This window comes from Pteropus medius, unplaced genomic scaffold (genome assembly GCF_902729225.1).
Source record: "Pteropus medius unplaced genomic scaffold, Ma_sr-lr_union100, whole genome shotgun sequence".
NCBI classification, from domain to species: domain Eukaryota; kingdom Metazoa; phylum Chordata; class Mammalia; order Chiroptera; family Pteropodidae; genus Pteropus; species Pteropus medius.
In genome coordinates this window covers 7702401-7726417 of record NW_024349804.1, presented here as the reverse complement: position 1 = coordinate 7726417, position 24017 = coordinate 7702401, and the positions used below count along the sequence as shown (strand labels likewise).

Below are 24017 nucleotides of genomic sequence, written 5' to 3'. Positions count from 1 at the left end.
GTGTATCTTTTAATTAAGAAAATTTTCTCAGAAATGAAACTGTATTCCTGAAAACCAAATACTCTAAATATGGTCTATTAAGTCATGAAAATAGGAAACTTGAATATACTGTCAGTTCTTTTTTTATGCTAATGGAAGTGCATGGAGTAGATAACAGGTTTACTTTGGATCTCGAAAAGATTATGATGGGGAGGGGGGAGAGAGATTGGATATATTTCCTGGATTTTGGCTCAACTTTTTAGAGTAAGAAATAAGAATTTCTTTAGTTTCACACCAAGAGAACTTTAACCTTTAAGTATTTCCCGCTGATTTGGTACGCTTATCTGTCCTGTCTTCCAGCTGCAGTAATTCATGTACCACAACTGAGCTAAGAGCCAATACATAGGAGCACAAAGACCCTAAAGAGAACATTAGAATTATTCTATTTATTTTTTGTAGCTATGGGTTAGAACCTAATATTATTATTGGTAATTCAGGACCAAATTGTAAAGCCACTTGTATAAGAAAGGTCTACACCCATTTTTCACAGCCTTCTTATTATCTTCATTAAAAAAGATATGTATATAAATATATATAACATATACTTCTAACATACATGTATATATACACACCCACATATATATCATTACACATGTATGTTAAATTGCCAATTCTCACTTTTGTATGAAGTATTTTTAGAATGCTTTATAAAATATATGTGCCTGAAATTTTATATTCTAAATACAGATTTTATACAACAGATTGTTCACTTTTTTTCCTAAATCATATTCTGAATGAATTTGGAGGGGCATATTGCTTAAAGATCTTTTTAAAACATGACGAATAGTCATTTAATGATTTTTTTTCTTACTAGGGGTTTCCTATAAAGTTAGCAGAACATAACGCCAGAAATTCACATAGAAATCTTGGTAGGAAAGTGAGTACACACATTGCTTAGCGTGATGATAGCAGATTGGTGATTTCCATGACAGAGAAGAGGAAAGGTTTCACGTGGATTAGCTTCATCTGCAGGCAGTTCTATTTTTGGTAATGTGGAGGCCTGGAATCTGAGAGTTGTCCAAAAAATAAATGGAATATCTCTTTACAGGAGTCTAAAATTCCTCAGGTATGAGATAGTTGGAGAAAGTTTTGGAATAATTGTGTTCAAGCCTAGGAATGAGATGAATGAAGTCTAAGATGCTGTGAACATTTGTATTTATTTTTACTGTTTTAGTATTGTGTAGCCTCAGCTAAGAACATAACAGCTAAACATAAACTGGTTACGATGTCATTAATTTTCTCTATAGGTCAAGAATTATGTGCCACATTATGACTTCTTCATAATTCATAATTTAAATATAAACTCGATGAGAATAGTTGCATTTGTTTATAAGTGTTTGGCCCTCTACAGCCATAAATGAGTTTCCTCAAAGCAAGTTTATATTGAATTAATATTATTAGACCATGCCTAGGCATAAGCGGGAAGCCCAACTCCTGGAACTTGTGCCGTGAAGTGTTTTAGGCCTTACTATTTCTATGCTTAATACAACATTAAAGACTAAAGAGAATTCACTCTCTATAGACTGTTCTTGTTAGCTCTATACAAATGCCTATTTTAATCTGATTTCCACAGCTGACATCCCACATCCTTGAGACCCTGTCTTTTTAAAGCCTTTATAAGTCTTAAAAGACCTAGATAACAAAATTCTAAATGACACTTCCACCCCACCCTCATCCTAAACTAAGCTCTACTTACGCAAGGTTGGGTAAGCTTTATGTAAATTATGTGTGTGTGTGTGTGTGTGTGTGTGTGTAGATACACACACATGCAACACACACACACATATATAATATGTATATGTATAACTATGTGTGTATCTACACACACACACACACACACACACACACACACATATATACATGTATACATATATACAAAAGCCATATATATACACACAGGTAAGCCATACAGGTCAGGTAAATCTGTAAAGCTTTGAGGTAATTGGCACTCAGGGACAAGTTAAATCAGCTGTAGATTGTATAGCTAAAAAAAGATAATAGAATGGCAGAGATGTAAATGAGTTATTTTATGTAAAAGACTCTGATATAAGCCTTATATTTATTGACTTATTTCTTACAGTGTAAATGACCAAGAGTTGACCAGTTTGTTTATTCCCTTTTTTATTATAGGGAAACTAATGCTGTATTCTCACCCTGTAGATCTACTTGTTTATATTAAAACCTTAACATAAAATTTAAAATATATTTTGTAAAACTTCAAAAATAGAATGCGTTTAATGATGTGAAATGTTTTATTTTGAACTTTAAGTTTTATACTTTGGGGGATACAGTTCTAACAACTTTTAATATATATTTTGATTTGAGATTTAGTATCAAATTTTTCCCAAGCCTAAAAGCCTATGAACATTAAATAAGATCTGAATTTTAACAGTCATTTTTTTATCTACTGTCTTGGTTTTAGATATTAACTCCAGGGTAAAAGTACTCATCACGTACTCACATTCAAGGGGAAGAGTTATTTAAGCCCTATCTCAACTTAAATGTTATCAAACTGGTAGTTTCTTATGAAAAAGCTCTATCTCAACTTGTCAATTTTATTAGTAGTTTCTTATGGAAAATAAATTGCAGTATTTTTTTTTCATAAAAATTATGTAAACTGATAGTAACATAGATCGAAATGCTTTTTTACTTTATACTTTCTCAGTGTTTAAGCTATGTACTATTCTATGATGAGAATAATTGTAATTTGTATCTGAATCCCTCTTACCCCCTGAAGTAAAGACTTAAACACTTAGATAGTGTTATAAAATGTGCTAAAATAATAGAAGACATTATTAGCAATAGGATATCATTAATCATTTCTTCAACTAAGCAAGTTTGAATGTGGATTAATTCCTTTACTGTGTCTTCCAGTACTTTTTCATGCAGGGCTTGGTATAATGTGAATTTGATCTGAATAGCTATTTATTGGACTATATATGTTATATCACTCTTTCTAATAAGTAGAATAATAAGTATTTAGTTCAAGTTGTTCCCATTCATTGGAAAAATTGTATGTGATGCTATTTAACTGTAAAGTGTTACATATTCCTATCCTGAAGTAATGAAACAAATATTCATGAATTTTAACATGAATGAGAATAAACTGTATATTTCCTGTTAATTTCAGTTTTTTATATAGTTTAAATGATGTATATAATAAAAGTGCTTTGTAAATTGTAAAACATCACGCAGATGTTATATGGTAACATTGTTGTAGCTCTGAAAACAAAGTAGCATTAATTTCCAGATGCCCACATAGCTTTCATATCACAAGTAGTTGTATATGTGGGCTTATTTTAGTTCTGACATTTTACAATTTGTCCTTTGTTTACATGCAGCAAGGAGTTATGGGCGAAGACGAGGTAATGCATTTCTGTTTGCTATGGTATAACTGTTTCTAATTGGGTTTTACTGATCAATGTTGTAATTAATTTTCCAAGATTTATTATGTAATGTCTGAAAACTCACAGAAGAATTGTATCTTGATTTGAGCACGTGTTGTCAAAGTTTTGAATCCTAAATCTCTTAACCTTTAAAGCACATTTTCATACTAATATGGTTATTTAATAAAATCATCCCTTTTAAACTTCCAGATTTTAACTATTTTTAAAAAGTTATTTTTATCTCTTTTAAAAAATAAATCTGTCATTTATAGTTTGCTTAAGAAATATGTTTAATAAATACTAGTGAAGGTGGCATACGATATGATTTTTCAATTCTCTAAATTTATAACTGGTTGTCTTATCTATAGTACATAATTTACAACTCTAGTTTATTAGTTTTGTGTTTGACCCAGTTGCAAATAATAAATACCAAATACATTGTTAACACTAATATATAGATGTTATATCGCTAATATTTCTCTGTCTTCTAAGAATATAATCCTTTTCCCTCAGCCCCGCTCTAAGACAGACAGACACACACACACGCGCGCGCACACACACACGCGCACGCGCGCACGTGCACGCACGCACACACTTTCTCTCTCTCTCACAACAGTCTTGTCCTTGGGCTTATTACCTTATGGAAAAGCTAGGACTGTGTGATGCTGGACTATTAAAGTTCCTAGGAAAGCAGCTGACATTTTCTGTGGTTTAAACTTAGCATCTTTTTTTCATATGCAAAATATGAGAAGGGAGAAAGGTAGATGGGATGAGAAACAAAGTAACCATGCACTAGATTATTCTCTAAGTGAGCAATAATTATATTTCTATAGTTGTCTTAAGTGTCAAACTAAGTAGGTTTTCCTTGACCTCCAGAATCTCCCTTGAGACATGGAGGACAGACAGTAATAAAAGTGCCTTTTGATACATTTTCTATATGTGTGAGAATGCTTCAATTTCTTTTTATCTGTTATGAGTGCACATACTTTGAAAACAAGCAAAAGCATTTGCCACCACAGATGATAGAAACTAGTATCTTATATTCTTAAGTAGTATCTCCAGTTTTGTATTTTACATTGTCTGAATTTAACTTTATTTTTGGAATCTGCTTTCTTCAAATGATTGACTAAATTTGATTCTTTACTTTCCAACTAAAAAATTAGAGATGTTGAAATTCAGGACTTAGAAAACTGAGGCTGAATAACTTTCTAAAGATTGTTATGAGCCACCGAGAGGAGAATATAGACTGATAATCTTTTAACCACCAGGGGGGACCCTCTTTTGGACCCCCTTTTATGGGCTTTGTGTTTTAGATTTGGTCCATTAAAGGAACTGCATTTATTCATTTACTTAGTCATTTTTCTAAAAAAATAAACCCATACATACCAAATCTACTGTTCATGTGCGATATGTCACACTGAGTTGATATAATTTTTGCCAAAAATAAGACATTGCTTTTTACCAGTGCACTGGTAGGTGAACGGTATTAGTTTCACAAGACGTTTTAACTTTGTAGGCCAGTTTAGGAAGAACTCTTTTTTTCTTCTTACTTGCCGCCTAACTCACCTTTAAACCTAGGCACAGAATCACTGAATTATACTGGAAGTAACTAAGGAAGAGCAAAGATTTCTTTTCCTGCTTTTCAGTTGGAACCTGCTCCTCCCTTACGTGTCTCTCTAGTCACAAATACTTCTACTTCGATGCTGCTAGGGGCCAGGATTAGGAAGGCGGAAAACTATGAGTAGCTGACCTTAATATATGGAAAACTATCTTTTGTATTTATTGTCTGTTTAATGTCTCTTCCAGTCCATTCTGAAAGTGAACATACTGGCCTGGGTTTGCAGTAAGGTGGAGGTTGTGGAGGGAAGTGTGGAGTATAACTTAAGCAATATCTCAACCTAAACTATTTCTCTCTTACAATCTGTCCTTTTAATAAAGATTTCAAGGTCTACTGTGTTCCAGATGGCATAAAAATAAATAGAATATTTTAAATGATAGAAATAAAGAACTTTTTTAGTTCATGATGCTGAATATCATGTAGGTAAACCCAAAGCTTGGAATAAGATAGAAAAAATAATTTTAAAGGTAGTGAAACTATGGAAGTTCAATTAGAGAGTTTGGATTTATTCATACTTTTTAGCCATTCTGACTTATGTGCTATAATAAATAAAGAAGTATTAATAACATATACTATGTATCGCTTTAAGTTGACCCAGGATTTTCTGATTTGATTAGATTTAATTGAATTCATTTGACTCATAAACAATTTTGCGAAGTTGCTAGCATGTGGATATACCCCCTAATATTACCACTACCAAATCCTTTTATGATGAATTCAAGGTCGAAATACTTTATCTTTGATAAACACTTTTGGTAACTATCTGAGAATGGTCAAAATCTCCAAAGCATGAAAAAAAAAAAAAGTCCAATGTAATCAAGACAAGAATCAGCAAACTATGCATGATCCACATGGCAAGCCTCCTGTTTTGTTAAAAAAAATTTTATTGGAATAGATTCATTTACTTTTTGTCTAATAGCTATGGAGCTACAAACAATGGCAAAATTGAGTAACTGCAACAGAGAATGTATGGCCCTTTACAGAAAAAATTTACTGACCCCTCCTCCTTGAAAAGACTGACTCTACCTGTTCTACACTTAGTACTAGCCATACCAATTTTCAAAAGAAACATTATTTTAGTGAACTTAATTTTAAGGCAAATATACTGGAAATTAATTTACGAAGACATGTAGGGTACTACATTATAATTGATTTTTTTAGTTTACGTATCTTATTCATCCTCTATGAGGAAAGAACAAACCTATTATTGAGTCAAAATATTTTTAAGTGATGAATGAACCTTATAGCTCCATTCTAAGTTCTTTGGAGAAACACGCCTGGTCAGTGATTCTATCTGATTAAACTGCTGATGTTTGAGAGAGCTCAGTCCCAGACCTACTTCTTTTGTTTTGATAGATATTTTTATCCTTGTATATTAAATAAAAATTGTGCCATCGTACTGGCGGGCTAGCTACCCCAACACAGTGGCCACTCAATCTCAGAAGATGGGAAGAAAATTCACAATTATGCTTAATTAATATAGTCTGCTTTGCGTTTTAACATTTAGAACAATATCCAGTAAATAAAAGTACAGGATAATACATTGACATCAAAGAACCATGCTTAACTTCAAGCTATATGTTGATTAATTTTATGCAAGTGTTTTATTTTTCTCTCCTGCCTCCCCCCATTGATATGTTGGGAAATGTCCTTATTTGGGGCTTCCAGAATAAGGCTAAAATCTGAAAGTCAAGTATAATTATTAATGTATGAATATTAGCTTCACTACCACGATCAGAATCTCATAGTACATTATATTAATTTTTATATTTTCTCTTTATACCTTTTTCTATTACAAAACTTTGATTTGCCTTTCATTTATGTGTACATAGGTATGTTTATACACATACATGTATGTGAATAGTTCTGCATTTGTTCAAGAAATAAAATCTATATCTTTATTAAAGACAAAGCTTCCCACAGAGAAAACTCCAGGCCTAGATGGCTTTACTGGTGAATGAGCCAGACTTTTATAGAACAAATAACAGCAATTTTATTGAACCATTTAGTTCTAAACTTATTTATTCAGTTCTATATCTGTTTAATTCTATATATTATATATATATATGTCTTCTCGTGCCAATTTTTAAAGGTTATTTTTTCAAGGAATTTATTTCCTCTAGTTGTTAACTTTATTAGCATAAAAGCATTTATATTATTCCCATTTTTAACCTTTTGAGTTTCGTAGATTCTGTGTTGATTGATGTTCCCTTTTTCATACATAGTATTGATCATTTGAATTTTCCTTCTTGACGAGTATTACTTAGAAATATATCAATTTTATAAGTTTTCAAAGCACTAACTTTTGGCTTTATTAATTTTCTTTCATGTTAGTACCTGTTGTTTATGTCATTGATTTTTGTTTTTTGTTTCTTTTATCCTACTCTTTGTATTTAATTTGCTGTTCTTCTGTCTTCTTTATGGCAGAAATTAGGATAATTTATTGTAAGCATTTCTTGTTTTCTAATATGCATTTAAAACTATAAATTTTCCTCTAAGTATGGAAATGTTCCTCTAAGTATGTAGCTTTCGCTGCATCCCAGAGGTTTTATATTGTTTTTATTATCATTCAGTTTCATTCTTTTGGGGTATAAGAACCTGAAAATATAATCTAGTTTCAGAGCAAAAAAAAAGGAAAAAAGTAGTTTCGGTTGAAAACTATTGTAAATATTTTAGTCTAAATCAGTTTATAATCAAATTCTACTCTCAGCACATATAATTTTACCTTTATTGCCAGTCATTTTTATGCAATAAATTTCCGTGTGTATAATTCATAGAAAGTATGTTTAAGATATACCGTACAGGAAGGACATACTTATTTAGTGGTTCCTCTTTAATAATCATATTAATTTGAGTTATAGGAAAGTATAATTGGCAAGGTAAAAAGTCATTTATTGTAGTTAGTGATATACAATAATTGTCAATGTAATTATAAGTATACTTCCAATATTATAGTTAACATAAAAGTTTGTTATTTTTTATAGTCACCTCTCTATCTGACATTGCTTATATAGTGATTTCCTTGGTCACTGTATTCATGAACCATAAATATTTATGATCTATATTTTTTCTCATGAAAAAATCTGTTAGACTTTTTCCTTGTATCTATGAGACTGCTAAATTTGTATGCATGTTAGGACACTTTAAAGTGCAGTGGTTTCCAGAGTATTGGAATGTCTGAAATAAATGTAAAATTTGGATCCGTCATTTTTTAATCAAACATTAGTATGTATATTGTTTCTCTGCTTCATCCTATTCCTTTTTAGGGATATTTACTTAAAGTCCAACCTTAGAAAGTTGAACCATTTATTTACAATTAGTATTATTTTTAATGGATCTTGATGAGGTTTATTTTGTTAAGTAAAATAGTTTAATTTTGAATAGCTTTCTTTCCATTAATCACAAAAAATGTTGACTTTTGTCTTTCATTAGTCCCTATTTCTGATAGCAAAAGTATTGATAAAGTTAAATTGATATTTATGAAGTTACTTGATAAACATGGGTATCTTTAAGGACAACTAATGGAAATTGAATTTGAATCTAGAATAATTCTTATTTCTATACTCAATATGATCTTTCTCCTTATTTTTGTATCTCATAAACTTCAAATTCTCATTTGCAGCATCTAGCCTAGCTATAGTTCACAGACATGTGTAGGCTCGCTCTTTCTCATCCCAACTCGAGATCTATGCAGGCCATCAAATTTTAGATTGTCCTCATTTATATCATTTGCTTCATTATGTGCCATATTTTTCAAGGTGATAACATTACATTGTATATTAAATACTTATTATATATATTAAGGCACACACCATAGATTATATGATTGTCTCTTCATCCAAAATAACAATCCTTCACTCCATCACAAAGGGAAAACAACTTGTCTACATTCTTATTTTCTCTTTCTCTAATAAACTTGTAAAAAATCATCTTCTTTTGATGTCTGCTTTAAAAAGCTCTACATGCAGTGTGACTCCACACAAGTTTATTAAAACTGCTACTTTCAAAGATGATTCTTGTCCTCAAACACAGTTGTCATTTTTCAGAATCTATCTTAACATCTCACATTCTTCATTCTTTTTTTTTTTTTTATTACATTATTTTTCATTGGCACTCTGTCACAATAATATTTTGGCTTCCCTCTTTTCTTACCACTCCTTTCTCTCTCTCATTTAATGTTCCATTTCTTCTTTGTAAGTTTCCCAAGGAATTATCTTCATCATTTTCCTGGGGTGTTATTGTCAGTGATACTACAATGAACCTTAAACTCTCACCTCCGTGCAGTTAATTCTCTTTATTTCCTTGGAAATATGACTTATTTCATTTCTCCCTTCTGTTTTGCAACCTTCACACATTTACTTCTGAGCATCCTATCAGCATATGAATCTTTACATATCTAAATATATTTCCCTTTCTTGTACCAGTTTCTGGTTTTTACTGTCCTTATATTTAGTTGATGATTCTTACCATTCATGTTCTAAAAACTTTTGGTGCCTTTTCATTTTTTTCTCTGTTTCCCATCTGCTTTTTACTGCTACAGTTACCTGTGCCATCTCTTCTTCCTGGATTTTTTGAGGAACTTCTAACCTGCTCATTTCTACCTGTCTTAACCATATTTGCTAAGATAGGTCTTCCTAAAGCTCAAGAAAAGTTATCGTATTGCTTGAACACCTATATCCAGTTGTTTATTTTCATCACCTGCTAAATAAAATGTCTCCTTTAGTTTGACATTCAGTGCTAAGTACTCTAGCCTTAAAGAGTTTTTCTAGCTTTTATTCTCCTCGTTTCCAGCATGGTTCAGCCAACCTTGACTAGTCTATTTCTTAAATTTATTTTTTCCTACTTCCTCTTATGTTTTTTTCTTCCACTTGAAAAACTTACTCAAAAGCATGTCCTTACAAATATCTCTCCTTATAAATATCCTACCCTTTCTAAACCCTCAGCAAGCACTGCTATCTTTCCATTTTACCAAAAATGCTATTCAATTTCACTTGGGGATTTAAGAAATTACTCGTTTATTAGTCAGACTACTCCCTTCCTCCAGCATACTTCCTCCGAAACACTTTGAAGCTTTCTTATGGACATGAGCTATAGTTACATATGTAGATATTATCTTCTCCAAATATACATTCCTTGAGGGCAGGGGACTATATTTACTAGGTCATCTTATTTATTTTTTGATCCCCACGTAGTCAAACCTCAGGATGACTGCAGAGGATTGTGCAGGAAGTGCCCATACAGGGGTACACTCCTGGAGGGTGAGCTCAAATGGAGACTGAAGTCCTGGAAGGAATGTTTTTTTCTGTTTTGCACATGTGCAGAAGCCCTGTCTGCCCGTTTATATCATTGGCACATGTGTAATAAATTAATGCAAGACTTTGTATGCCAGTATCGCTGGTTGCCTTTGTCCTTACTGTAGTCTGCAAGTGGGTTTTTTCTGTACTCTTATCGATTTAGTCTGTGCCATTTCCTTTCTGCCACCAATTTCTAAAAGGTTTCTCCTGTTACACCTCCACCTAACCATCCCCATACATCAGATTTTTGCTGCTTTCCATAAGCACTAGTGATCTAGTGTTTGCTTGTGGTATAATTGTGGTCATATGACTGTGTTTTTTCTAAGTCATTGCTCAGACTGCTGCTCCCTCGAATCCAAGTAATTAAAACCTTAAACTATCAATTTCTCTTTGTTTTTTATGCCTATGTCACCTTCATTTTTTAAGCCTTTGAATTTTTCATCGCTATTTTTATGCTTAACTTTATCATTTTCTAAGATCTGAGATTCAAGTTATATTTGTTTTTATATTTTAGGTCGTTCTTCCCTCTTTCCAATAGATGATGGCTTGCTGGATGATGGTCATAATGATCAAGTTGGTGTTTTAAACTCACCCACATGTTACTCAGCTCATCAAAACGGAGAGCGAATTGAACGCTTCTCTCGAAAAGTTTTTGTTGGTGGTCTTCCTCCAGATATTGATGAAGGTAAGGCAATGATTGGGGCTTTAAAAAAATCCTGAAATATAGGAACGGGGGTATGGGAATTTTTTACCACTAGAGCTTTTCAGTTATAATAGATGTCCATCTCTGTTTAAATATTTTGTCGCCTGTTGAAATGTGGAGGTAATTGAACAAATAACTTTTTTTGAAGTTTTTTTCTTTACATTATTTCTTATAATGCATATTGTTACTGTGAGCATTTTTTATAAATAAGATTTTCATACCCTATGTCATATTGCACTTATATTTTTAAATATAGAACATACTCGAATATAATTTACATGAAACTTAAAATTTTTGTATGAGTACAATATGCTCACACACACACACACACACATACAATGAAATAAAAGTAACCAACCATGAAACTCTGCCTCCAGTGCTTGGTAGTCAGAAGTTTAATGTCTTTAAGAATAACTGCTCTTAGAAATCGGTAAGAAAGAGGCTATAACACTATCTAATGTTTGCGGGGTTGTGGGAATCTGCTACTTTTGTTCACAACTAGTAGAGAAGATGTTGGTACATTTTGGGAAATTTTTAAGTTGCAGTTCAGATATCGACAAACATATTCTATGCATTAATCAGTATAATAGGGTTTCCATGTGATGGAACATATCACATATCATGAGATGTGAAACTACCTAGCATGCATGTGTCAAACCCTAGTATATTTTAGGAGTATTATAAATTTTCACATCTTGCTTCAGTACACCTTTTTTTCCCTATAAGATTTTACTTATCAAGCAGCAATGAATCTCTTAATTTAATTTAATATAATGTTGGCATGTTTTTCAAGCCTGTGATATTTATAATTTGGTGAACCATAAATCCGTAGTATCTACATAACGTTTTATAAAATCTCAAAGGTCACACTGAATTAATTACTCTGGCCAATGTGCTACTTAAAAATGAATTTATTTTGATTAAAATAACTATTAAGTTTTGTGAATTATTTTAGTAGGGATACTGAACATTTTTTAAGTGTTTACATTCTAGTTTATCTTAGGATATTTGGTCCTTTTAAACATTAAATCTTTAAAGTAACTTATAAAATATGGGATTTTTTAGAATGAATCATTAAAACTAATTTCTAATGCATATTATTGTACTTTCTTAAGATGAAATAACTGCTAGCTTCAGAAGATTTGGGCCTTTGGTAGTAGATTGGCCTCATAAAGCAGAAAGCAAGTCCTATTTTCCACCAAAAGGTAACGATTTTTATTGTTAATATTTGCTAGGGAATCAGTTTTATGAGAGCAAAAGAGACAATATCAGTTACTTTGTGTTTTCTTTTAAAATTGGATATGACTACATCTTTCTATAAAGACAAGTAGAGTAATTTGCAGAAGCTGGTCACATGTATCGAGTGAGGGAGCCAGTCAGGAATCAAGAGACTTGCTGTGCTTTCTCTACAATGATTTGATGATGATTTCCAAGACTCAAATGTTTCAGTATTTTTTTTTCTTTTTTTTTGTCTAAAGCATCATTCTAAATAACTTGAGTACAGACCTATAAAAAACTTTCAGTGAAATCAAGACTGTATGAAGTGAGGCTAAAATATAAACCTATGAATGAATAGTTTAAATATTGCAAGATTTACTTAAGTGGTCCAAATAATAGCAGATCACAACAGAGCATAATATACTCTGCTGGTGAATTTTGATAGAGGAGAAAGTGCCTGGTCGACAAACCCCCAATTATATGGAGATATAAAATATTAAGAAGATACACAGATGTGCTAGTCACTTATGGCTAGGATACTGCTGTGGCTGGTCACCAAAGTACAAGAATCATGAATCATGCTAACTTTCATTTCAACAAAGCAAGAGAGGAAGGACCCTGGCATGGTGAGCAGGGCAGACGAGGGGAAAGAGTTGAATATTGTTCCAGTCAGTCAGATTTCTAATGGCGGATTCTCTGAAGGGAATAAAGGGGGAGATTGAAAGACTAAGACTTTTCTTTGAGTATGATTGAAATATAATTTTAGAAAAGAAAAAACACACTATTATTCTTAAGGCTGAGTGAATTTTCAAGCCTGGAAAAGACTCCAAAAGATTTATTAAATGGTTTGATTTTGGCTCTGGGAAAGGAAACATGCTAGAGTTATTGGCACACAAAAACTAGCTAAGAGTTTCTGGCAATGAATTATATGGGCCATTTCCACTTATTGTCATTGAGAATTATATAACCTACATTGCTAGTTCATACAATTTTTTAGAGAAATGTAATAATGCAGTAATATTTTATACCTTTAGATCTTATACTTATGGAATTAAGAATATCTTTTGAGCATGGATTTTGGATCCCAGACCTCTATGAGAATCTGACAAAAGCCATAGACTTCTCTTCATATACATTGAATTTTCACATGATTTAGGAGTTTACTAGAATTGGAGATCCCAAATCCTTGGGTTAGAGAGAAAATTAGCTCCATATGAATATAGACGTTTGTTCATTTAGTTTTAATCTGTTGTCCACAGTTTTACTATCTTGTCCTTTTATGAAGTTTATTTTATTGAGTGTGCAATAAAAATGGATGTTAGTTTCTAATGTTCCTGCATAAGTTTCCGTCATTTCTTGCCTGGACTACTCCAGTCATGTGACTACTGTCCACATCTGTGGCTCGCTCCAGTTTTTCTCCCCTAGTACAGCTAGAGTAATCTCTCTAACCCATCAGATGGTGCTCCTCTGTGCTCCTCTGCTTAGCATTCTTCGTCGGTTTCTTTTATCGTTAGGGTAGAGGTAAAATGCATTCGCCCCACTGGCCTCCCATCTCTCTAGTTTCCTCTTTGCGCTATTGCTTTGTGTTCTCTGCTGGTTCTACGAACTGACCTTGCTCTCCTCTGCCTCAGAGCTATCATGTGGTGTTCTCTTGGCCTGAAGGCTCTTCCCGTGTCTCTGCATCTATATATATCCCTTACCTATCTCAGCTTAAATATCAGTGCTCACAGGAGACTTTCAGGACCTACCTAGTGTGGTCAAATCAAGATGTAGACTATCCTAGCACTATACTCTTTCATAGCACTCATCATAGTTGCAATATTAAACTTTTACAACTTTAAAAATATACGATTATTTTATTAATATCAGATTCTTCCAATAGTCTTTAAGACCATCTTTACTTATCTTTGTATTCTGTTATCGTGGATTAATAATTGCCTGATGCATGATATAAATAACTATAAATAGTATAGGATAGAGAAATTACTTTGACCTAAAGTGGTTAAGGGAAAGCTGCACTGGGCAGTTTTGAACTAAATCTAAAAGATATTGTTAAATTTAGATAAAAAGTCATTGAACAGAGTTCCAGGCAGGAATTGAAATATAACTTTAAAAAAGAATTAGAATTGGTTAGTGTGGAGACAGATACACATTTTTTTGCATGAGCTTCTTGTTCATTTAAGGGGATGGTGGACTATAATAAGCGTAGGAAGTTGGGTTGGCACAAATTTAGTAAAACAGAATGCTTGTTGGCTTTGTGGCTATTGTTGCCATTGTGGTTTTCATGGTGGTTGTTAGCTTATTTTCTCAAACCGAAAAAATAAAAAGCAAAAAAACAAAAATATTAACATGACAAGTCATAGGTTTTTAGCTAATTGTAGCCATTGCCAAAGACCAGTGTTCCCAAATCATGTTCTTTCAAACATTTTCGTCATTGCTGTAATTCATCATTTTTCATGGTTTGGAAAACACTGGTTTAGAGGCATCCAGTTGGTGAAGCTACGTTGTAATTTAGGCAGTGATTTAGCCTTCAAATTTTGAGCCACACATATGTATGTTTCCTTTGCAATGAATGAATTTCACCCTATGCGAGTATTGGCTTGCTCTAATAAATTCTAAAGAACTATTAGATGGTTTATTTTTGGTAAGAGTGTTTTAATATTTAATAGCTTGCCTTAGCTATATTATAATATACCTGCCACGTTTCTTAGTCTTCGTGATACAAATATTTCTTTGCTAATAATCCCAAAAATAATTAAGCAATATTAAAAATACTGAATTCAAAGTATTTTAAAGTTAAATAATATTAAAATAATTATATAAAAATTAAACATCACAAAACCTAAGCAACATTAAAAATATTAAATTTAAAATACTATTTTAGTAAATTAGTCTTATATTTTCTCAATTATTACGAAACAATTATAGCTCTCAAATGCTTAGCTTTGTGTCAAAATTAAAGCCTTCATTTAAAACCAGTCTTCTCTTTTAGAAAAATTTTTCAAGCATATTTAAATTGTTTCTAGCAATTAAAAAGGCTCTAAAATGTGTTTCTCAATCTTACATAATTATTCCTTTGGAAGTCTCTATTTGTGTAAATTGGTTTAATGTCTTATTTATGCAATCAAGTAATATATTTTATTAAAATGGAGTACTTTTGTGTCACATCCAACCTTTGTGGCAATAAAAACCATGATTGGCAATAAGCCATGTTTTTTGAGTTTTGCATTAAGCGTGATCTCACACTTCCCATTGTTAAAGGGGACAGATGTACATGGGCTGCTTGACGACTTCTTCGTATGAGGACTAGATTACCATGCTCCATGTTTGTTTGCACAGAAATCTTTTCAAGGAAAGGGGTGTTTTTAGGTCATTTATAGTTACCAGCTGCTGGAAATAATCATCACATAATAGTAAACTTGGAATGTGAATTGTGATGCCTTCTTTTTATAATGAAGTCTGTTCTGCCGGCTGGGTGCATGATTGATTAAAGACTGACGATTGGTTGTCACAAGGAAAGGAGGAAGGGCTCATTTCCCAATGGTACAGGAATTTAAGCAAGAGCCTAGATCTACAAGACCAGATAGTCGCCAGACTGGAAAAATTGTTCACCCAAGTTGAGACTTGATTTAAAAGTTCTGGCCCATTCCAAAGGCACCCATTTCATTCTGAGCTCCCTAGGATAGTTTTCTTAGTATCATTTGGAAGTTGCCAGGTTGACTGTGGAATTTTCCCTCTACTTAATGGAAATTTCTGGGCCTTTCCAGGTATGCTGTAGTCCAAAAGTGAGCTCTAGCTCTTCTTACCCTGAGGGCATTTATAGGAAGCTTCAGCTCCCAAAGTGATCAGCTGATTAACCCTTCGAAATTTTTTAAGAAGGCACTGTCACTGCTACAAATAGCGTGGGAGACCGGGGCCGACCTGCGTTTAAAATTACTCGGCCAATTATTTGCTTATGTAACTGACTTCAAGCAAATAATTAACCACTTGGTACCTCAGTTTTTATAAAATGGGAATAATGTTTCATAGACTTGTGAGAATCAAATAAAATAGTTAACGTGAAGCTTTTAGCACAGTACTGGATAGTAAATGCTGTGTATAAACTAGCTCGTTAATTTACTGAGTATATGTTTTTGTGTGTATCTCATAGGATATTCTGTTCTCCTGTAGGAAGTGTTAATGATTCTAGTCCTATCTGATAGTTTTGTTTTTTTCTTTTTCAAAAGCTTATATTTTCTAAACAGTAATGGAATTTCGAGTAGAATCACTTACCTTGACACTTGACGTATTGCCTCATTTTTCATGGTTATTATAGGCTATGCATTCCTTCTCTTTCAAGAAGAGAGCTCAGTTCAGGCACTAATTGATGCTTGTATTGAAGAAGATGGAAAACTCTATCTGTGTGTTTCCAGCCCTACCATCAAAGACAAACCAGTAAGTAATACTACCGACTCTAAGCTACAACTGCAAGTTTTCCAAAACTGTTATGAAATTATTGTTACTGGGGGAAAAAAATTAAACCACCATGTTAAAAATTCAGTTTTTTAAAATTTTGGATAATTTATAGTCTCTAGATAAATAATAAGAATAATTTGTTTCCAAATCCAACTATTCAGAATTTTAAATAATGAGAGGACCACTGCTCGCTGGCACAAAACAGCAGAAGCTGTATAGGGAATAAGACCCAATAAAGTAATGTTCTTGTTTTCATAGGTTCAGATCCGTCCTTGGAATTTAAGTGATAGTGATTTCGTGATGGATGGTTCTCAGCCTCTGGATCCTCGAAAAACAATTTTTGTTGGAGGTGTTCCTAGGCCATTAAGAGCTGGTAAGTAGAATGGTAACAAATTGTGTTTAAAAAAATTTAAGTATGAATTAATTCAGGAAACATTGGTAGCTGTTGTGTACGTGGCAGTACTGGGCAGGCACGGGACAGGCCCTCATGCTCTGCTCCAGGAGTTGCTAACTGCAGGATTCTGAGACGAATTCTGAAGATCGTTCTCGAAGCCGTCAGGTAACTGGAGAATTGGACACTCATCTATTGATATTAATAGCTCACTCCAAACAGACTGTGTAAGGAGAATCTAGTCGAATACTTCTGACTTCTTAAGTGTTACTCTCTGAGATATGAGAATTTTTTGGTGTATTTATTTTATGTGGGTTGATTCTGGTATTTGAAGGAGAAATATGGGATTTTTTTTTTTTAATAGCACTTTAGATAAGTGAGTGATAAACTTCTGTTCATCAGTAACCAGGAACCAGAGATATACTGGAAGATGTCATAGAGGAACATAATTATAGATGTAAATACCCACTATACAGGCAAGTTTTATGATACCCTATACCCTGTGAAGCGTATCGGTGCCTGCCATCACTGAGAACATCCTCTCCAGTATGGGAGATGCAGGTTCACACTATTCACATAAGTAAATACTTACAGAACATAACTGCTACAAAGAAAGACTGTAGGGAGTGGAAGAGCATCTGACAAGGGAATGCACTATAGTCTGACATTTGGAAGATACTCGTATTCGAGCTGACATTAAAGATTGAACAGAAGGAGTAGTTTTGGGGTGGTAGGAAGGGTTGCGAGGGTTTTCAAATAAAGGGAAAAGCATGTTCACAAGTCTTCCGTGGGAGGAAGCAGAATGTGTTTGAGGGACAGGAAGAAGACCAGAGTGGCCGACTAGGAGTATAGGGAGTGAGGGGAGAGACACAGGAAGACACTGAAAAAATAAACAGGAGTCAGGTCATACAGGTCTAGTAGGCTGATTTGGTATCTATCCTCAGAAACGGGAAACCGACGAAGAGTTTTTGATCGAAGGACAGACATGATTACATTAGTATTCTTGAAAGATCAATCTAGCTCACGACTCCTGGAGGGCAGAGCTAGTTGGAGCGTGGATATTCATAGACCAATTTAGTTGCTTAATATTCCAGTCCAGGAGACAGATAACTTGGGTTAGTGGCAGTGGTGTTCTGAGAAAGCCACGTGCAGGCCTCCCAAAGAGACATTTCAGCTGAGTCACTGGTATCTGATGCAGGTGTCTCGCTGCCTTTCCAAAGTTTTCTTTGCGCTACTTCTCTTTTACAAAACACTTACATTAGTACCTGTTTTAGTTAACTGAAAGAAACCCAAAGAGGATTTTTGCTCTTAAATTTTGCTAACCTTTACGAAAGGTTTCATAGGAACCCTCTACTTTCAGATAGCGGGAGAAACCTATGTGTGTGTAATTTTTTTTTTTTAAGAGACTCACACTTGCTCTTTTGCAAATAGATTTGGGTGGGGATGAGAGATGGGAATCAGAAGCAAAGAAATAAGGCTATTGCCATGATGCAGATGAAAAGTAATGATAGTTTGGAACAGGATGTTAGTGATGGAGATGAGGTGATTTGATTCTAGATATGTCTTGAAAATCAGGTTCAAAGGATTGAATGTGCAGTGGGGGAAGAGAAAATAGGGAGGATGAAGCCAGGGGTCCCCACTTGGCAACTTCATCCTTTCCGTTGCTTATTAACTGAATCAGCAAAAATTCACCGGGCAGGTGTAATGGGATGCTGGAAGATCAGGAAGGCCTCCCTGAACACACTGCGTGTTAACATGTCTGGGAAATAGCGATGAGTCCAGTAGGCAGTTGCATAGATGAGTCTATCTTGATTCGGGGGGTGAGGAGGGAAGCCCAGACTCAAGAAATTTAGGAGCTGAAAACAGATGGTATTTAAAGCTATGACACAGCATGATGTCACCAAAGCCACAAGTGTAGAGAGAAGCCCAAGGACTGGAAGCTAAGGTACTCGGACATTGAAAAGTCAAGGAGTTGAGGAGGACTAGCAAGGAAGACTAGGAAGGAATTACAGTCTTCCTTCAGGAAGGCAGAAGGAGAATCCTGCAGTAATGTATCCTGGGAGCCAGGTGGATAAAAGATTTCAAGGAGGAGGAGGAGATTAACTATGTTCAGTACTGCTTACAGGTAGATCGGCCATTATACTTGGCAGTTGGGAGGGTCACCTTGACCTGAGCAATTGAAGTGGAGTTATGGGGTAAAAGTCTGGTTATGAAGGGTTGAACAAAGTATGGGAAGAGAGGGATTGAGGAATATAGGAGAAATTTTTGTTATTGGTTTTGCTATAAACAGAACAGAAATGAAGCAGTCACTGAGAGAAACAGTTAAGAGATTTTTTTTTTTTTAAGATGGGACAAATTATAGCATACTTGGAAAGGATCCAGGATAGAGAGAAAAAGTGATGGTACAGAAAGTTAGGAGACTTGCCAATCTGATTCTTCTGTAGTGAGAGCAAGTGAGATCTAGTGTACAGGTGAGAGGGTAGGATTTAGAAAAGAGCATGAAACTCTTTATCTTATTGACTTAATTTTTTTTAAAGTTGTTCTGTGTTCTCTCATGTTTGATGTGAACTTCTCTTCCTTTTGAAGTGGAACTTGCTATGATCATGGACCGGCTGTATGGTGGGGTTTGTTACGCAGGAATTGATACAGATCCTGAGCTAAAATACCCAAAAGGTGCTGGTCGAGTTGCTTTCTCCAATCAACAGAGCTACATTGCTGCCATTAGTGCTCGATTCGTCCAGCTCCAGCATGGTGATATTGATAAACGTGTAAGTGGCAATTGGGAAATCACTTATCTCCTGTAGTAAGTTCTGATCAAAGCTCACTACCCTATGAATTATTAAATAATTCAAACACCGAATAACTCTTAAAGGTATATGTTATATCAAAATACCTCTGAAATGTAAAATTCTTGAATGTGCTTTAAACTTTAGGTATAATATTGAAAATATAAATGTCATTTTAAGGCATGTCAGAAATTTTATCCGCCAATAAGGCTTAATATCCTTCTATAACCATGGGGGCAGAGCTTGTTTGGAGAGTCTGGACACTCTGGAGCCAGACTGCCTGGGGTCCCCTTTCCACCATTTGCTCAGTCTGGGCAAATTAACTCCCTTTGTGCCTCTTTTTTCTCATTTATAAAATGGAAAACAATAATAAATATCTCCCTTACAGTTATTCCGAGGATTAAATAAATTCACATATGCAGAAGCACTTAGAACAGAGCTTGCTACTAAGTGCATTTACATTTTATTTACTTTTTATTTGTTGTAAAATCTAAAATAAAAATATATTGTGTATATTTCCCTGAATATACACAATAAGTATGCAAAATAATTGTCCTAAACTTTAAAACACTCTTTAATAGCATTGCTTAGGTCATCACAATGAGAACTTTTAGGAAGTCCTGTGAATGCTAACTGAAAGCCACCCCACTGAATAATTTTTAGTACTGATTATGATATAAAATAGAGGAAAGGAATGAACAAAACTCAGTTATTTTACAAATTACTTTATACTAAAATCTGTGATTCGTTCTATACAAACTTAAGCAGTATGCTAAAATAATCATGTCTACATTTATAGTACAGATGAGATGTACTAACAATACAAGGTAAATTAACTTTTTTATATCCAAATTAGTAGATATAGCTTAAGTGGCTTCTTATTTCTCTAGTGTAACAGTGTCTTGAAGCTTCTTCTCTGAGGCCGTATGTACAATAAAAGACTATTTTGGGGTCAGGTGAGCTGGTTAACTAATGCTGTTTGACCAGACCATGGACTCTATAAGTGTCACCAATTTCATTGTCAAATCATCCCATTTTGAAAAGTACAGCATAGGTTCAGTTCATACATGCACAGTTCATAGTGGCTTTTTTGTTTACATTGTTACTTAGAATATTGAGAAAAAAAGTAAGAGAAGGGGCTGTAGTTTTACTCAGACATGCACATGAAATTTTTTGAAATGGTTTAACCTTAGAGTTTCTCTAATCCAGTGGCTTTCAGTTGTGGCTGCACATTAAATTCACCTGGAAACTTCAGACAACCTTGACCAGTGAGTCCCACCCAGATTCTGCTGTGATTGGTCTGGGGTGCGACCAAGGGCCCTGGGTGATTCTAATCGGCCATGGCCATGCTGTAACCCACTAATCTAGTGTAAGCCCTGTTTTTGCAGAGAAGTGATACAGTCATAAGGAAATTATTTACGTTGTATATAACTGTAGTTGTTAATATGCTGAAGCAGAGGGAAAAGATTGTTTCAGTGTCGTACCTCATACCACTTTGTTTCCAAAATAATAGTGAAGGACCAATTATTTGGGGCAGACTATTCTTAAAGAGCAACTTCAATGCAGAGCAAGTAAATTGAGAAACGCATGCCTTCTTAAAAAGGCATTGAAATATCTGAGAAAAGTTTATTTTTTAAGATGCGTGCTACTAAGATATGGAAAATAAGAATAGGTGAAGAGTTAATGAAACTTTTTACACATACAAGGTTTAATTGTTAGTGATTATAATTAATTAGAAATAGATTTTGATTATACTCTAAAATCACAAATCAGCGTCAGTGTGCTGTTTTCTTTCTTTGATGTCTATGATTTTGAGTCAAGTAGATTAGCTTCATAAAATATCTAGAATTTAAAAAATGCAAATAATTGAAATCCTTGCATTTGTGAAATTTTATTCAGTAGTTTTACAGGAAGTGACTCCTGAGTACCTACCTGCACCTAGCATTTTATGAGTCATTATGAAGTAAACAGCACAGAAACCATCTTCAGGTTGCTTAAAACCCATGGCAAGAAATAACTGTGAGAAAGAAACCCAGAAAGCATATGTAAATGTACTACACTTCAGGTCTTCACAGTGGGATTTTGACTTAATGGTTTACAAATTCACAGAAGTCTAGACATGTCCTCGGGAACATTTTCTGCACTTCTGGTGCTGTACCAGAGATTGACAAGCAGCTTATGACCGTCACCTGCAGTAGAGAAGAGCTTCCATAATCAGTGGCTATTAGGGTTATGCCCCATCTTACAGGTGGTATTGCAATGAGGAAAAAGGATGTAAAACCCATTTGTCTCCATGACTACTTGATACCCTTTTACTTTTTTACTCGGTTACTCCTACCAATGAAAATATTAACATACGAAGCTTTTCAGATTGTTACTTTAAGAAAAGCAAAGATGGGATGTTTTACAAATCAATTAGATTTTTACAGTTTTTAAAAGTTAAATTTTAAAAGTATTATACTGGAAAATATAATATATACCATTAAGTTTATAGTCCTCTGAAGAGTACAATACCAAAACTACCATAGTTACCACACTAAGTGCTCATTTAATCACATGATCAATTATAGACATGAAACATGAAAAGATCATTAGTGCGAGAGCAAAACGATTTTATTTTTTTAACCCACTATGGTAAAGCGGTTGCCCTGGGAAACCGCCTGCTGTCCCGACGTTTAGTGCTGCTCCTGTTCTCTAGAACACTGTGATCTCTGAAGCCAACTGAATGAGACACTTTCTCTTTTCCAGGTGGAGGTGAAGCCATATGTGCTAGATGACCAGATGTGTGATGAGTGCCAGGGCGCGCGCTGTGGTGGAAAATTTGCCCCCTTTTTTTGTGCCAACGTCACTTGCCTGCAGTATTACTGTGAGTTCTGTTGGGCAAACATCCACTCGCGTGCAGGACGTGAGTTCCATAAGCCATTGGTAAAGGAAGGTGCCGATCGCCCACGTCAGATCCACTTCCGCTGGAACTAGGAATAGCGAAGCGGCCTCCGGTGAACACGGAAAGGAAGGGTGCATGTGGCTTACTGTGTCTGAGGACACTGACGTGCAGAAGAGATGAGTGCTTTCTTCTGCTTTCACCCCGGCTATCAACACATGCATCTCTATCAGCAGCCAAAACACTACAAGCCTCTTGTTTTTCACCAAAACCCTACATCTCAGGCTTACTAATTTTTGTGATATTTTCATGTTAAAATAAAATGTTTTTTTGTATTTTCTCCAAGTTATTTTTATATGTAAAGTTAAAATTAGATATGAGAATGTTTTGCGTAGGGGCAAACAGTCTGCTGCTATATAGTGGGTGAAGCGTGCACTTATTTCTAAACGTGGGTTTTTAACTTCAAGATCTGCCCCAGTAATTTACCAAAGGTAGCAAAATAATAGTGAAGATGGAATATGTCTGCTACAAATGCTTATTTTTATTGTTGCTATTTTCAGTGTATACATAAACTAAAATTAGGGTTGATTTTTTTTGCTCTCCATTTTGACTTGCAAGAAATAATACCTCAAGATAATCTGATTTATTAGCTATTTTTAAACATTTTTAATCACAAGCTGTATTAGCTTTGCTGCTATATAGGTGTTATGTGTAAATGCCACCTATTAATACGGGATTGAAAACGTTAGAGACACACTGCATTGCAGATGAAATGCAGGCAGCACAATATGGCCTAAACTGCCATAGTTTTAGAATGTGAAAAAAATGCATGTTTACTTACCTGTATACACCATATGCATGCACTAGAATTATTAACTAACAAGAGGTGAGGTATTGCAAATGTTCAAAAAAAGCTCTCTTGAATCTAGGTAGCATGAACAAATTATAAAATTTGTTTAAAAAAGCAAACTTGCATGCATTATTGTGACTTCAAGTTTAAAAAATGTCCTACATGTGTACAATATGCAAATTAGTTTTAGATTAGAGCGTGCAGCCATTTTGTGATCTGGTCAGTAGTGGAATTCGATTTTATGCAGACTGGATGTAATATTTGTAATCCCTGTGCAATTCTGTGATGTGCGGTTCTAACTCCTGTGATGTAGTATAGATAAAAGATTGAATAAAAGAAAAATCCTAGAATTTTAAAGAAAGTTGATTTTAGCCCCTTTGATAGTTCATGGTTAAG

General features: G+C 34.2%; 1 protein-coding gene across 5 annotated transcripts in view; it reads left to right on the top strand.

The window, feature by feature from the left end:
* Positions 1-23631, top strand: part of CPEB2 (cytoplasmic polyadenylation element binding protein 2) — a 56284-nt gene extending 32653 nt beyond the window's left edge. For 2 of the 5 annotated variants that reach the window (XM_039838168.1, XM_039838165.1), the window contains 7 exons: positions 3381-3404; positions 10852-11022; positions 12156-12245; positions 16574-16692; positions 16972-17086; positions 19691-19872; positions 22639-23631. In XM_039838168.1, the coding sequence (XP_039694102.1) occupies positions 3381-3404; positions 10852-11022; positions 12156-12245; positions 16574-16692; positions 16972-17086; positions 19691-19872; positions 22639-22866 (929 nt within the window). In that variant the 3' untranslated portion in view covers positions 22867-23631. The remainder of the gene's footprint in view (positions 1-3380; positions 3405-10851; positions 11023-12155; positions 12246-16573; positions 16693-16971; positions 17087-19690; positions 19873-22638) is intronic. The other 3 variants (XM_039838167.1, XM_039838166.1, XM_039838169.1) reach the window with 2 other exon arrangements.
* The last annotated feature ends 386 nt before the right edge of the window (positions 23632-24017 follow it).